This window comes from Balaenoptera acutorostrata, chromosome X, assembly GCF_949987535.1.
Source record: "Balaenoptera acutorostrata chromosome X, mBalAcu1.1, whole genome shotgun sequence".
NCBI lineage: Eukaryota > Metazoa > Chordata > Mammalia > Artiodactyla > Balaenopteridae > Balaenoptera > Balaenoptera acutorostrata.
Genome location: NC_080085.1, coordinates 63946316 through 63963577, shown reverse-complemented (window position 1 = coordinate 63963577; position 17262 = coordinate 63946316). Strand labels below are relative to the sequence as shown.

Sequence of the window (17262 nt, the reverse complement as noted above, 5' to 3'; positions counted from 1 at the left end):
ACTTTAAGGAATTACGCGTCTAAATATATTTCCTCCCTATCTTTCCCTATAAATATGTATTACATACTCCTGGATGACATTAGAAAGCAAAACAATATAATTTCATGTTTACAGAACTTATTCTCATGTTCGAAAACAATCTTTTGAAATTACCAACAATAAAGTGACAACAGTAAAATTGGTGGTAAAGGATACCTGTCAAGCAGTTTTCTTACAAATATTCTCATTATTAAAGCAATATTATTTATAGTCTTCAGTCACTCAGACTAAAGGTTGAGTAAGACTAGAAGCATAATACAACAATAAAACCTAAATACTACCAAAGTAAATAGAATTAAATTTAGACCTCGGCAATATTTCTGGATTATCTTTAAAAAGGCAACTCTCAAACCTTTTCTCCCTGGCAAATTTACAAGATAACAATTTTAACACTTGCCATTGTTTGTAGGGAAAAGCTACACTAACAAAAGACAGTGAGGAGTGATCACATTCAAAAAACAGTCTTAATATTAGCATAAAAATGGACTCATAGCTGCTATAAATTTTAGAAGTTCAGAGATCCTTAAATATACAAATTTAATATTTTTAATTACTACCTCCATTCCTAGAAGTGGCTGCTTGTGCCTCTCTGTAAACAATGACAAAGTCAGTTCAAAGGCAAGAGCATGACAGGCATAATTAGATTTATACCAAAAACTCTGCTTGAAGGTTATAGGATTCAAAGGTATACTAAAAATAGTTTGCTTTCAGTGAAATCACATTTCTGGATCACAAAAATGATTCCCTTTCATTTAGAAAGCTGTCACACTGTAAAATCTATGGGAAAAAAATTCTGCCATCTGGTTGTGCAAGCAAAAATTATGAAATTGTTAGGAAAAATAAGCTGCTGTAAAATAAAAACCCCACTAGCATGTTTGGTATCAAAAATACAGAGCTTTATAACTCTTCCAAGTAAAAATTGTATTAGAGGAATCAATTTATTACATTTTTGTCTTTTAATAAACATGTCTTAGAATCAATACTACAATACATACCTATTAGCAGAAGTTAGAAAGATACATGACCACAGAATTCAGTACCATCATGATTTAAACATTAAATAATTATATTAGCTTTATTAGAATTGTTCATGCCACCCAATAATGTTAATCACTTAACCTATAAATTAGATTTTCTTCCTAATATGTTAACAAGTTGTGAAATTGTAAGGCTCAAAACTGTATTTACAGGAGGAAACTAAACTGATTTCATTCTCCAATATGACCTAAAGACAATCACTGAGTGAAAAGAATTCCAAATAAATGACTAAATATCTGGAGTAAATATGAAAATAAATTCAGAGAACCATGGCTTATAACTGAAAATAGAAAACACCAACAGGCTAAGCACATTAAGACAACAAGTCAAGATCTAGATTCTAGTTTCTTATTAGTTATAAAAAATCCTAGGTAAGTTCATTTAATTTTTGTGAGTTTTAGTCTCCCATCTATAAAGTGAAATAAATAATTTGTCTATTACATACCTCACAGGGAATGGAAATTATACCTTAGAAAGGACCTCCTAACTAGAATGCTTTGAGAAAGGAAGTCAGTGAATCCTATCTGACTAGATTTGGAGAAAGAAAAGCAAAGCTCTTTTTTGCATGGAGTATCACCTGAAGGTTTGGATAAGGTAACTTAATACTCCACAGCTTTGCTACACAGTCTCTTATAAACAAAAGGATAAACTGCTACATTTTGAATGCAAATTTAATGCTTTTCAATTCTTTAGAGAAAAGACGTTCTTTTTAAAATCAAGGTACCAAGTTGCTATCTTAAAATTTACCTCTCAAACAGTGATATTCAACTTCTTTTTTCCTAGTGAACCACTGAGCAAGCAAATGGAAGTTAAAATAAGGAAAATATATTTACATATTTAGCTGTAATCTGTAATATAACATTATTATCAATTTTCTTTAAACTGTGTATCCAGAAACACTAATACATTTTTTAAATATGGCAAATTTTGATATAAACTCATAAAATTATTAAATCTGTCCATTTACAAATTTAAATGCTTATAATTAGAATTTAAATTTATGTTTAAAAAGTAAAATTTGTATTTAAAACTTTTATTTAAAAGCGTGTAAGCACAGACGAGAAAAAGTAAAGAATGAGGCTAAAGTCAGAAATGAATCAATCCAAAATGTAAAATTTGATTTTTGTTTAAAACACTGTGTATGAAGTAAATTATATGCCAAGGTATATAAAATTTGTTATAAGATTTATCTTTCATTACATGCTTCTGGAAATGAATTAACAAAAGCATTTCTAAAATGTGGCAATTTTCCTTCTTCCCCACAAATACTTTCCACTTTTAACACATAATATTCACAGTTTGTACTCTCTTACTATGGACAAATTAAAAACTAAAACATTCAAGTTACTAAAAATGAGAATTCAAATTTTTTGAAGTCATAACAGAAACATATTGAAAAGAAAACTTTTACTAGAATTTCAAAGAATAAACTGAAATCTTCATTTTGACTTTAAAAGGAAGACAGAATTGTCTTTGAAAAAAAAATCTGTATTTGAATAACAGTAAAAGTCATAAAACAGAGATAAAGGCATAGGAAATGAGAATTGGTTAACTCCCGATTTTAAACAATGTGAAAGAAATGTTTAGCTAACTGTGTGGAATCAGAGTTAATAACATTTTACTCATTTACTTCCATATAATTGAGTATTTCTAGTAATGAAGGTTAGATAGAAGCCCTTTACTTTGTAGCTGAATGGCAGGTTGTAAAGAAACATTTAATTCCTTTTGACTTTCTTAGAAAAAAGAAAGCCACATCATAAAGGTGGGGGAAAGGGTCATAATATTTTATAACAGGATGCAAGAGACTTTGCAAACAGAAGAAAATCTAAGCAAAACCCAGCAGGACTGATTTGCCTCCTTCAATCATGGGGAACACAACCCAATCAATCACTTGTCATACTGGATCGCAATAGTAAAGGTGGATTTTATGGTTTATGGTTCCCAACACTGCACACTAATCTCCCTGTAACACCATTTAATTGTTTCAAGCTGAGGGCCGGAAGCTTTTATTTCTTTTCTGAAGTTCTGTGGTTCTTTCATTTTCTGGTCACCAGAATCTGTATGTATACACCTGTTTGACATGTCCTATCACGACAGGAGGACTTATCTTCAGTGAAAGGAGGAAACAATCTTTCCTTAACTTAATATAAAAGATTATCTTTTTATTTATATTAAAAGCATGAACACATAAGAAGCACAAAATTAATACTGAGCCACAGAGCTTAACAAAATGGCTTTTGAGGTTTTCAGAATTCACTCCACAATTTTGCTTAGTTTAGGCATAAATGCTATATAGAATTCCACTCATGCTGGAATACTGGTTTTGTAAAATGCAGATTTATTTTTCTATTTTACCTACTGCATTTATTCATTTTGAAATATACTTACACTGCTGCTAAGTCTGGAATTCAAACCTTTTTTTTCTTTTAGTTTTTTTCTGAAACATGTAAATTCTTTTTTGCCTCTCAAGACCCCACAGTTATCAGAGATGCATTTTGATAATCCAAAATAACCTATACAAATGAAATAGTGCCTACCGGAGAAAAATCATCTCATTAAAGAGAAAATAAAGTCATCAGGTGACTTTGAAAAAAATCAGACTTTCAGAATTCCTTTTAGTGTTTTTTCATCACCAAACACTAAACTAGGAAAAACATCACTGTATCATTTATGCCTCGTTCAATATATGAGAAATTTTGTGCATTTAAATAATGCACACTAGAATAAATATCCAATCATTATGTGTTACGAAAACAGTCAACTGAAAAGAATGGATATCTTTAAGAACAGTTCATATCCAGATCATTTAGGTTGTGTGAATGCATACCAAAGGCAGCTTAATATTCCTACTTCCCTAGTTTAAAAAACGACTATCTTTTGTGCTGGTGGAATTTCTAGTTTTAGAAGGCTTGGAAAGAAATGAAGAGGTGTGAAGAAATATTCTGAAGATTCCTCGAGCACATAAAAGTGGCCAATTTCAAAGATGGATAATTCTTACACCTGGGAACTCTATTCTCTGACATATTTTTTGATTATTCATTTTCTAGAGTTACTTGGATTTGTAATTCAAACTTTTTTTTAACTAAACCAATAATAAAGCTGGATGTAACTGCCCAGACAACACATGCAGCAGCATCAAGGGAAACATAAAGAACAACTTTTCCACTGGAGATGTTTTAATTCACATTCTCTTTAATTTTAATATTGAATTTGCCATCTTTCCACAGACAAATTACTATTCAAGAGATTTTTTTCCATAGCTATTTTTTCCCTTGGAAAAAACATTTATGATTAATTCATATAAAACAAATCTAAATCTGAACTGCTGCTTAAATTGGTGAATAATTCTAAATGATCAGGATAGGAAGGTAGAACATACTAGAGAGTGAGGCCAAAATCTCAAACCAAAGGGCTCTTTGTATCCTAAAAAGATAAATGGCCACATATTTTCTAATGTTCACTTAGCTAGGGACTATCACTACTTGTTTAGTACTATATGGAATGATTTGACATTATACATCAGGAGAGACAGAAAAGGTCAACAGTCAAAGAGAACAAATTATTGCTGGGACCGAGAACAAATGATTACTCAGATGAAGAAGGTTAAAGTAGCAAAAGCAATTAAAATTGAAAGCTGGTGAGTAGAGAAAATTGGAAAAACAATCAGGGTGAAACTGGGATATACTGATGAAGAATTATCAATAACAACCACAAACTTACATTGTGAAGCTAATAAGTACCTGACAATACACTAGGAGTTTTATATATTCTTTTTGCCTTAGTCAGAGCCTTTTCCTTTGGGTTTAGAAGTTAGCATTACTGTTGTAAGAGGATTTTCCAAACAGTTTTGAATCCTAGGAAGTCTCTGAATATTGAGCCTCGATGCTAGAAGATACTACTGGGTGTAGAGGAACCAGGAAACAAAAAGGTAATAACAATTTATTGCAGTGAATCCAATTGTAGAAGCTCAAGCTATCTAAAAGACAGAAAAATGTCCAACCAAAAATTTGATTTTTTGATGTATAACAAATCACATCACAGGACACTTTAAAATTCATAGAGTGATACAAAGTTGAACACTGATAACTTCGTTAACTCTAAAATCATTGGAAATTACTGACCTAAATGAAAACAATTATAGCTACCAGTGCTGAGAAAAAAGGCAAAACTGGAAAAACTGAACAGATAAGTAAATAATGGCTGGCATTAATGGACAGGAACAAAATAACTGGTCATATGCTAGTAGTCACGGAGACAGCTTTCAGTCACTAACGACATAGCCTCCAATTACCCTGACCTGTTATTATTAGACTTCATTACAGTGAGTCAAAGCACTTGTCATAACACTAAATAAGCCATAAAACAATGTTTTTAGAATTGAAAAGTTCAATGCAAACTCTCACTTACCTTCCCTGTTAGAACTGAGGGAAATTCAGTATCAAACTTGTTGCTCAAGCCAAACCTTAAAAACAAAGACAGAACAAAATATATTCTACCCAGCATATTTAACTCTTTCCCTTAAAAAAGTTATAAAGCCATGCATTTTTCTTTTGATGTTGTGACCTAAAAGCATGTCCTAAAAATAATTTGATATTTATAGAAAATAAATCTTTGACTATTAATCCAAATTAATAGTAAAAGAAACTTAAGGAGCCAATGTTAAAGTAGGATTCTAACTAGAGCCATGATATGAGATTAAAAAATAATAGAGAAACACTGACACAGAGCGGGAAATATCACAACTTTTGATTGAAACATTTCTGTTAAAACCCATTTTAATTGATAACTGTTGGAACTGGCTGATGGGTTGTATGTGGGAGTGGATTATACTATTCTTTCTACTTCTGTGGATATATGAAAATTCCTAATAAAAACTAAGGTAACCTTTGGAACTATAGAGCTTGACAACTTCCGATCAGTTACTATTCAGATACTCAAAGGTTGATCCTTATGAATGGCTTTTATGTATATGTTCAACCAATTTTGAGAAAACAGATCCCAGCCTCAAAAGCTCTAACTTTTTTCAAGTACACTCATTGAAATCTGTACTAAGTCAAAATGATTTTTTATAAGCCTTCCTTCACCTACTTGGTGATTGATTTCAGTAGGAATAACAAAGGTCACTTCCTGCATGTTAGATGATATATCAGAGTGACTACAATTTTATGTTAGTGTAAGCAAAAAGGAAAAAACACTAACATTTAATAAGAACTCCTTTTGAGGTAGACAATAATAGTAACAGTTACCAGTAACTATCTACTTACCATGGGTTAGACACTGTGTTAGGCAAATACATTACCTCTAAAATTCACAACCCTTCAAGAGAGGTATTGTTATCTCTGTTTTATAGAGAAGGAAGCTGACACTCAGAAAAAATTTTTTCAAAAAGTAATCAAATGACTTGCCCAAAGTCACATAGTAAGAGGAGGCAACCAAAATTCAAATGCTAATCCCTAAATTCTTTCGGTCCTATATTAAGCTCCTTGAGAACAGAAACTATGGCTTATTTACTTTGCTATCTTCCACTATGCTTAGTAGCACAATGGAATCTAGTAGGTGCTTAATAAAAGTTTGTTGAATAATAAGCTACTGTATGTCCTGTTTGATTCTACTGATTTATTGCACTTTGGTCTTAGGGTCACTTTAAAGACATCTTAAGAATCCAACGTCCTATTAAAACTCTCTGTGAGAATCATAGTCTCCTTGTATCATTTATGCTAATAGCTCCTCTTCAAGGACACAAGCCAATCTTTGTGCTCTTTTTGTGCAAAAAGACTCTATATTTAGCAGCTAGCAGCAAGGTGCGTATCTGTACATAAATATATTTTACCTTGCATCTTTAAAATGTATTTTAAAACAACAAATTCTATATTTTAAAAGAGTTGAGAAAATCAATTAGCAATTATAAAAAGACCTTAACTTCATTAAAAAACTTCATTACTTCTCTAGGTGTCAGTACAACACATAACGAGAGCGTTACATTTTTATAATAACATTCTCATAACATCCCCCTTAAATCTATACATAGAGGAGTATAGCCAAACTTAAAAATAAAATGGTACTCTTGTACATGAATTTTTATGGCAACTTTCATGTGCTGTTTGAGAAACTGATACTCTAGTATTAAATATATATTTGTAATTATGTACTAACTAAGCAATCAGTAACATGACAAATATTTAATAGAGCAAGAAACATATTTCATTCAAATCATATTTAGCTAAATAGTGACCTTATCACTAGTCAAGAAGATGTAATTGAATTCTTTATTCCACAGTTAATTCTTATTGCATAACAAAGAAATAGATACAGGTTTCATTTATAGAAAGTAGACATGATACATTTGAAAGCAGAGCTCTATTTCCATTCTTATAGCTTGTCTTCTATTTTTTAAAATTAAAAAAAAAATCCAATTTATTTATTTATTTATTTTTGGCCGTGCAGTGCAGCATGTGGGATCTTAGTTCCCTGACCAGGGATCAAACCCGTGTCCCCTGCAGTGGAAGCACTGAGTCCTAAACACTGGACCACCAGGGAATTCCCCTTTTGCCTTTTAGATACAATGTTAATAATATGTTCCTACCTCCATTAGAGACTGCTGCCATTATAGTTTCTCCCAGTTGCCATTCTTTTACTACATATCAAATACATAGAGGATATAGACAGATGTATTCCTCAAAATGCATGGAATATTTCTATTATTTAAAAAAATTTTAGCTTTGCTATTCTCTTTGCATTTATCACCAGACAAATGAACTTTCGTTGCCACTGTTTCCACTTCCTTAATATTATCCCTTCCTTTCTTAACCTTTTGAATGAACATGCTGGCTTTTTTTTTTTTTTTTTTTGGCTGTGCCGTGTGGCATGTGGGATCTTAGTTCCCCCACCAGGGGTCGAACCCATGGCCCTGTGTTGGAAGCGCGGAGTCTTAACCACTGGACCACCAGGGAAGTCCCTAACCTTCTGAAATTTCTCTTTTGATGCCGTTACTTTACTGAAAATAATCCCTTATTCGGTAAATTTATTTAGAAAGACAAGTTCATCTTATTTATTGCCAAATTCAATGTCCTCTTCTCAGAACTTTCCCCCCTGACTTTGCAGCCTGTGATGCTGTTCACCACTCCTTCTTAACATTCTCCGATTCATTCACTCTCTCCTAACACTCCTGTCTTTTCCCAAAGTTTAGCTTTTAGTCATCTGCTCCTCTTTCTAAAGGAATTATAACAGTTCATCTATTTTTAATAGCCTTGACAATCACTTCTATGCTGATGACCATCAAATCTATACCTCTAGTTCTATATTTCCCAACATGCTCTAGTCCTTCATCTCTAATTGCATACTAAAAATTTCCATTTGGAAATAATGCCATTTGCAGCAACATGGATGGACCTAGAAATTATTATACAAAGTGAAGTAAGTCAGAAAGAGAAAGACAAATGCCATATGATATCACTTATATGTGGAATCTAAAATATGACACAAATGAATTTATCTATGAAACAGAAACAGACTCACAGACATAGAGAACAGACTTGTGCCTGCCAAGGGGGAGGGTGGGTGAGGGAGGGATGGAGTGGGAGTTTGGGATTAGCAGATGTAAACTAGCATATATAGAATGGATTAACAACAAGGTCCTACTGTGTAGCACAGGGAATTATATTCAATATCCTGTGATAAACCATAATGGAAAAGAATATGGAAAAGAATGTATACATATATATAAATGAATCACTTTGCTGTACAGCAGAAATTAACACAACATTGTAAATAACTATACTTCAATAAAATAAATTAAAAAACAACAACAACAAAAATAACAATTTCCATTTGGATATCTTGCTACAAAATAATACACCTCAAGTGAACACTTCTAAAATTAAAAGTTACCTTTTATTGGAAACTGGCTCCCCCCTTTCAAATTCCTCATCTCTATCAATGGCACATTGACTCTCTTTAACCTAGACCCTGGTATCATTTCTTGGACCTTCCCTCTCCTATTTTTTGCACCTTGCTTATATCCAGGTGGTCCCAAGTCCTGTTATTTGTTCCTTTGAAATCATTCTCATATCATTTCCTTCCTTTCCATTGCCACTGCTATGTTGGCTCTTGTCTTTGCTCATGTGGTTTCTCTTGCTTCCTCTCCCTAGTTTAAATCCAATGCAGTCCTCAAGGCTCAAGTCAACCCCTGCTGCAAGCCTTCATGGATTTCCCTTTCTCTGAACACTCATAGCCAACTTTAATCTGTACTACACAATTCAAAATTTAATAAAATATTTTCTTTTATTCTTCGCTGATCCACACCAATTTCTTAAAGGAGATTTTTCCTGTTAGCTTTGTAAACCAAGACCTGTACTTTGTTTTTTCTGTATTCTTCATAGTGCTTAGCCCAGTGCTCAGGTCCTCAAAAAATGCTTGCTAAATTCACATTACAAATTTTCTTCTCTAATATAAAAATGGACTGTATTTTCTAAAATATAAAGTGTATTAGAAATGGTAAGGAGAGAATACCCTGGCAGTCCAGTGGTTAGCACTCTGTGCTCTCACTGCCAAGGGCCCAAGTTCAATCCCTGGCCGGGGAACTAAGATCCCACAAGCTATGCAGGGTGGACAAAAAATTTAAAAAAACAAAAAAGAAATGGTAAGGAAAGTGTCATTTTATTTCTTAAAACACTCCATTATGGCCTACATTTATCTACTTCAAAAGGTATAAAGATAGGCAAACTAGGCCCAACATATTCTCATAATTTTGGCTAAAAGGTAGTAGCAATTCTGTTCTTGCCCACCAGGGATTTCTTTCCTTAACTTCTCCATTAGATATTCAGCTTCTAAAACAAGTACTTAAATAATCTTAGGCACAACATTTTACTTAGCAGCTACTAGGAAAATGTTGAAATGGCTCCTGCTAAATGAACATCTCAGCTTTGTTTCATAAGTAAACCATTAAGTTAAGAACTGTGAGTCCACAGAGGTTAGACAAGCTCATCTACCCATTACTGATCAGTGATAGACATGAGTCAAGATGTGGGGTTCTTCAGCATTGGACAAAGGCACTTGGGAACTGCTCACACTGTCATTTTATCGGCTTCATTAAATATAGAGCCTATTATGTGTTTGAAGCTGACCCAGCTGGTGGTTCTTAATGATTGTATTTTATTTGTTAAGTGTCTCCAATGCCCCAAATTTTAATTTCTTGGACAATTCTTTGGAGTAAAGGAAACTGAGGTAAAGAAGGATGGGTCCTCTAGTTGCTCTTCCCTCTTTTCTCCCTCCCTATACCCCTTACTGTTTTTAATTCTTTTGAAAATGACTATACATCAGCCTTTGAAAACCTTGCTCAAATTTAAGTTTATGTGTTCAGGTTGTTTAAGAAAACACATCAAAGTGTAGTAAAATTCTGCCAACAAAAACCATTTCACTAGAAAACTATGCACTTATAGTAACACTGATTCTGAAGCACGTGCACTGATCTCTATTTACTATACCAAGAAAAAGGAAAGTCTATGCCCTTCAATTAAAAGAGATTTTAAAAAATTAGTTAAACTTCTTTAATCTTCCATATGGAAATAATCATGTCTTGCCGCCCTGTAAAATGACAAGTTACCATAGCTTCAGTATTCTCAAAGCCTAAAATCTTATAAAATACTTACCTTATACAAACACAAATTAACAATGCTTCACTGTAATTCCTCAAAGACAGCTGTTTACAGAAAAGGCATTCCATTCACTGATTAGAGAAGTATCAATATTTGTAGTGCTCTCTAACTTTCTGCAGAAATGCACTGTTTGGCAAATTTGGCCATCTTTTTTCAATTCTGTATATAATCACTTCAGCTCTTTTAGATTAATTTTAATGAGAATTTTATATATTCCTGAGAATTGGTAACCTCTCATCTCTACTAACTTCTATACAGCTGTATTATCAAGGGTAAATATCTATATATTTTAAGTAATATAAAGAGTGTGGTAATACCTATAAATAAGAAAAAAAATCTCATGAGATGTAATTTTCCTTATAATTCAATACAGTGGATCCAAATATTCATCCTAAAAATATCAAGATGAAAAATGATAGATACTAAGCTACATCACTCAAATGTATAGTATTTCTGAAACAATACTTACATGAGACATTTCATTATTTCTGTTTCTAAAACCTCAAATCTGTGGGAGTTAATTTTGCCATTTACATATATATTAAAGGCATTCTTGTATCTTTTAATAAAATATTTTAGGTGTGTTATACAATATTTAAATGGTAGTGCCCATCATACTGGCATACTGACACATAGAAGATGGCAGTTACTGTTCTTTGTGCTGGGCATATATACAGCAATGAGTAGCACATCAAATATATCTGCCTTAATGACACTTTTAAAAATTTTTAATTTGAAAAAAGATACCCAAATGTCCATTTATGATCATCATCATCTCAGATTTGGAATTACAATTATTCTGGTTAGGTCATTCGACTTCTCAAAAAATTATAATTGATTGATAAGACATTAAATGATATCTTGATAAGTAACAAGAAAACCAATGTGTAAAGATGATATAAGTACACAGGGGTATTCTGACACATAAAGTCTTGCTCAACAAACCTTTCAGAGGTAAGGGCATGCCATACCCCCCACCCCAAATCTGGTAGTATTATTGTATCTATGCTTAGAAACACAAGTACTCTCCAGAGGATGATTCAACTAACTATCATTTGTTGAGGGCCTATAATACAGCACACGTTATGGTGGGCATATTTTTACTAAAGTGAACCAGTATTTATTCAACTCACTTTTACTGAGTGTCTACTTCAGGGCAGGCACTGTGTTAGGCACTGAGAATTCAGACGTAACCAGTGATTGTCCTGCCATTTCTGCTTCCAATTTATTCAGGGCAGAGAAGACTTGCAGGAGGTGGTGACTTATGAGGTAAGGGTGGTGGGTACTGGGATTCTAGATGAAGGCCCCAGCTTGAGCAGAGGCAAAGAGATAAGAAACAGCATACTGTGAATAAGAAAATACAAGCAGTAAAGGGAAATGTCAAGAGATTAGGCTGATAGATAGGCAGGGTCCAGTTCTATATTCCATGTTATAGAGCTTAGACTTGATCCTATGGATGAAGGGGAAACCACAAAGTCTTAAACACAAAGTGGTGTCTCCATTGAGCAGCAGGCTGAGGGATAGATTTGGAGGTGACAAGGATGAAGACAAGATGACTAGTAGGGTGGTGAAAGGGGCTTGAATCAGGGAAGTGGCGGTAGGGAGGAAAAGAAGAACATTTTAGGTCATATATTATTAATACCCACTGATTGCTTAGCTGTGAGAAGATTGAGTGGGAAAGAGGAACCACTGATGAATAATGGGATAGGAGGAGGTACATTTAACTGAGTTGGAGAACTCAGAAATAGGAGGAATTTTTTGAGGGGTTGGGACGGGGGTGTGAGGGGATGTGAGGGGGGGAGGATGAGTTTTGTTTTGAATATGTTGAATTTAAGATGTCAGTGAGCCATTAGGTGAGGAAGTCCAGATAAGAGTCAGAGCAGAGTCTGGTATAGAGATACTGATACATATTTGGGAGACATCAGATAATTGAAACCATGAGAGTCAACATGAGACCATCTAGATAGAGTAGGAAATGAGAATAGTGGGCTGAGAACAAAACCCTGGAGATCACTAGTATTCAAGGAGCAAGAAAGGAAGAGAAACCCATGAACGAGGCAGTTAAGGAATAACCAGAAAAATATAAGGAGAACCAGGAAGAGTGAAGTGGCCAAGGAATTCCTAGATTTGTTTGGCTGGCAAAATGTTTTTTTTTAAATCAGAATTTGAATACCTTTAGGCAAAACATATACCTTCCAGTTCAACTAAGGCCCCATCATTACTCATGCTGCACTATTTTCTTGACCCGTCTCGCCTCTGAAGGCCAGTGTGTTTATGACCCCTGGAGTAAAAGCCTCTGAGAAAGAGGGAGTCATTATATGCAGCAGAGAGGACCAGAAAGATAGGAAATTGAAGATGCCCACTAATTTAGCAACAGGAGGGTCATGGTGATCTTAATGATACCAGTTTGTCTGTGGTCATGGTGGCAGAATCCAGATTACAGAAGGGTAAAGTGGAAATAGATATGGTGAATGCAGCTACTCTTAAGAAATTTGGAGAAAGAAGGAAGAGAGATTAGACAATAGCTAATGGGGAATGTAGGTCTAGGAAGGCTTTTAATTTTAAAGAATTAGAGAGACTCTGAATATGTTTACAGGCTGAGCCAATAGAGAGGCTGAGTGAGGTAATATTATAGAGAGAGGGGCTGCCTGGGAGGAGGCTGGAAGAGAAGGGTATGGAAAGCATAAGTGGAGGGGTGAGTTTTGAACAAGCAGAGGGACTCCATGATCTCTGAGGGTGGAGGAAGAGAGCACAGGAATTCAAACCTAATTAAGACCCAGTGCAGGTGTTTCAGCAGGAAAGTGACATGATTAAACCGTGTTTTACGAAAATTAGTTTGGCACAAGCATGCAGATGGATTGGGGTGGGGAGAGGTGGCAGACTGTGGCCACAATTCAAGCAGGAGATGATGGCAACCCAAACTAGAGAGGTGCCAGTAGAAATGGAGAAAATGAATAATCTAATAGACCTTTTAAAAGGCATGATGACATAATTCTGGAACAGACTGGCAAAGGACAATTCAAGGAGAAGGAAGAGTTAAAAATGACTCAAGGACTTGAAATATTACCCTGGAAGATTGGAATGGCAGTATCAGGGTCAGAAATGGGGCAACTGGAATGCACAGCCAATCTGAGGAGGGAAAATAAATTGGGTTTAAGATATACTGAATTTGAGGTGATGGTTCTCAAATTTTAAACTTTGAAAAGAAACAACATCCTCTAAAGAACAGATGACTGTACGAAGAATGAAAAAAATAAGAATGGGAGAGAATAAGAAATATTTCATTCAGATAGGGCAACTAACACTCCCATGCCAGAAAAAAATTAAAGAGGCTGATATTTTAGACGTCTCAGAATTAGATTAACTATTTCCTAAGGATCTTACTTTCCCTGTTGTAAGGAAGGTTTTCCTATCATAGAAAGACCAGTTTCTCATTTAACATCAAACATGCTTTCTAGGTCAGAGAATGTGTACAATACAACTAAGTAATTTTCCAAACTATGTACACTGGTTAGCAATTCAAGTACTGGTTTGCTGCTTTTCAGGTTTTGGCTTCAATTAATACCAGCAGTTACTATGAGCACCATTATTTCACACTCCTTATTCCAGAATTTTTAAGCTGAGAGGGACATTACACCTATCATAAGGGCCTGGGCATGGCAAGTGTCAGTGCTTTGCTTTTAATTGAAAATAGGTTGTTAAGTACTTCACCATGGTTGTGTGAGGAGTAGAATGGAACCACAAATAAGTTTCAGGGAACTTAAATTCTGTTTTCTTGCCTGTTCTTTGTTTTCTGAATTTTAGAAAAAAATGAAGGGGAGGAATGCTGGAATATAAAATTATGGACTGTAATAAAAAGCCTTTTTCTGTTTGATCATATGAAATAATCTGCATGAAAGTAACCTTTGGTACCAGAATCATAATTAATTTGAGTAATAAATTGTTTCCCTAGTGATGAAAGGAATGGAAATAAAACAGCGCAGTAAGCTGGCATCTGAACATTGTAGGCTATCTGCAAAATTCTTGGACCAAGAGAAATTGTGTTAAAATTGCCTAACCAAAAGACAGGTCTAAAAATCTCCCCACACTCTTCCACAATTTCAAAATCTTCCTTAATACTTTTCATGCAAAGATCACAAAAGTATATTACAATTAAAATACTCAGCATGTTAAAATTAAAAGCTAACATGATGGGGGGAGGTGGTGCATAATATATGATTTCAGATAATATGAACTCAACTGAAAGTCAGAGGGGTAGGTGAGCCATTATCAATATTACAGGCAGCATGACTTGATAAGAAAAAATAGTCCTATTTTGAAAACTCAGTAAATGATAGCATAATTAAGAGGATGAACATGACACAATATTCAAACTTCCAAGTATTTACTGTCCAAGCACATAAAAACGAGAAAGCACTCTTCAAAGCCCAGAGAACCATTAAATTTTTCTTCTGCTTTGCCAACTACTACGCTATGAGGTCCCTCCCCCTTTTTATTTTCTCAAATATGATCCAAGATGTCAATTTAAAAAAAAACTCTGTATGAGTTTTCAAAAAATCATTCTCAGCTCCTAGGGGACTAATTTCCATATATATTTAATGTTTGCAAATTTAATATTTGGGAATACAAAATCTCCTGCAGGTATGTTAAATTATCTCAGAGCTGAAAGGCTTTAAAAACCATCTACTCCAAACCCCTCATTTTACCGATGGAGAAATCAAGGCCCAGAAATGGAAAGTAACCTGACCAAGGTCACAGAGCCAGTAAAAAGCAAGGCTGGGACTAACATACAAGAGCCCTCACTCTCAATCCATTGCTCTTTCTACGTTTCATAGCTACTTCTCAACCTGAACCTCTAACTGTGTGATATTTAAGAAACGTCAGAATGAGGAGTGATCAAGACACGGAAAGGATTATTGAATTCATTTACAAAGGGATTAGATAGGAAGAATGGATGGATGAATACGTGGATGGGTGGATATTCTATAATGTTATTCACAAAATATATTATGTTTCTGTTTTGAAGAGTCCAAGCCTACGTCTCGTCACTTGTTACAGCTGTCACCGTGTTCCACCAGACATCAATCTTAGCGGCAAAGAGTCCGCTAGTACATCCTGCAGTTTAAAGACTGTTCATCGCCAGCATACACAGAAGCAAGGAGACTCACCCCTACTCCAATCCCTCTGGCTCCCAACCCCCTAACTTCCCTGTCCTATACTCACTTTTTACCCGGTGTTGGTGCATCACATTTGCTTTCTCCTCACTTCCTTTACACCTGTCTCCCTCAGTTTCTCCATTTAGACAAGGTGTCCTTTCCTAACTATATGCCTCAGTCAGCCCTCCCCCACTCTACAGGCCCCTCGATTGCCTTATTCCTCTGTCGCCAAATCTCAGCCTTCTCAAACCCCATGGCTTCCTCTCGCTTACACAGTGATGTGGCCGGCGCCCCGCACCAATACAGGGTCGGGGGCATATCTCCGCAGATGCTCCTCGCTCACTACCCGAGGCGGGGGCGGCGTCTCCTCCACCTGCTCCTCTTCTTCTTCCTCCTCCTCCTCTTCTTCTTCCTCCTCATCCTCATCTTCCTCGTCATCGTCGGGCTCCGATACCGACGACGACGACGACGGCGACGACGACGACGTTGCCGCTTCTTCTTCCTCCTCCTCCTCCAGTTCCGAGATCGTGTCGAACTCCGCCATGTTGGGCAGCAGGATGCTCATCACGTGACCTCTCGATCACCGCCACCCTCACGCAGAAGAGTTTGAACCTGCTGAGGTGCTGGAAGAGGAGGGGGAACGAAATGCAGAGAAAGAGGAGGGGGGTAGGGACAGGATTTAAGGAGATGCGCCTGCGTGGTGGGGTAGACGGGGGTGGGGGGGTGGGGGGGCGGAGGGTGTTGGAGGCGGGGGCATGAGGGAGAGAGGAGCAAAATCAGTGTACGCTTGCGCGGCTCCAAGGGAAGGGGGGCGTTAGAGGTGAACTACTGGGAATTGTCGAGGTACGGTATGCGGGTGCTGCTCCTAATACTGCTGTTTGGGCTTCTGCTGCTTGTTTCCCGGGGACGTATCTTCTGGTTTTATTTACTATTAATTAATAATGGGTATTATTACCCCCTTCCCTCCAGTGCAGGGAAGGGATATTCTATAAAAGTGAGGTTAGAACTTTGCCCCATATATCTTAAGGTATACACTAATCCCTTACGTTTGTTCAGCATTACAGTTTAAAAGACTTTTGCAGCAGAACTTCGCCACACCCTGGGAGACATTTTTATTAACATTTTACCGAAGAGGAAACTTTCTATTACTTCTACTATGCAATACTTATGGAGGACTTACTAAGTGTCAGGGACTGTGCTAAGTGCTCTATGTGCATATCTCATTTAATACTTCACAACCCTATGAGATATGTACCATGATGATCTCATTTTACCGGTGGGAAACCTAGATGCAGAAAGGTAAGTAACTTGCCCAAGGTCATGGAGTTACTAAATGGCAGACCTGGTTTTAAACTTGGGGGATCTTTTCTGATTCC

The 17262-nt window shown here is 35.7% G+C and overlaps 1 protein-coding gene across 1 annotated transcript in view; it reads right to left on the bottom strand.

Moving 5' to 3' along the window:
- The window catches only part of CHIC1 (cysteine rich hydrophobic domain 1), a 41099-nt gene extending 24518 nt beyond the window's left edge, over positions 1-16581 (bottom strand). Inside the window, exons 1-2 of the mRNA XM_007188187.2 lie at positions 16159-16581; positions 5485-5539 (exon numbers count right to left, since the gene is read on the bottom strand). Coding sequence (XP_007188249.1) covers positions 5485-5539; positions 16159-16451 — 348 coding nt within the window. The 5' untranslated portion in view covers positions 16452-16581. The remainder of the gene's footprint in view (positions 1-5484; positions 5540-16158) is intronic.
- Between the last annotated feature and the right edge of the window lie 681 nt (positions 16582-17262).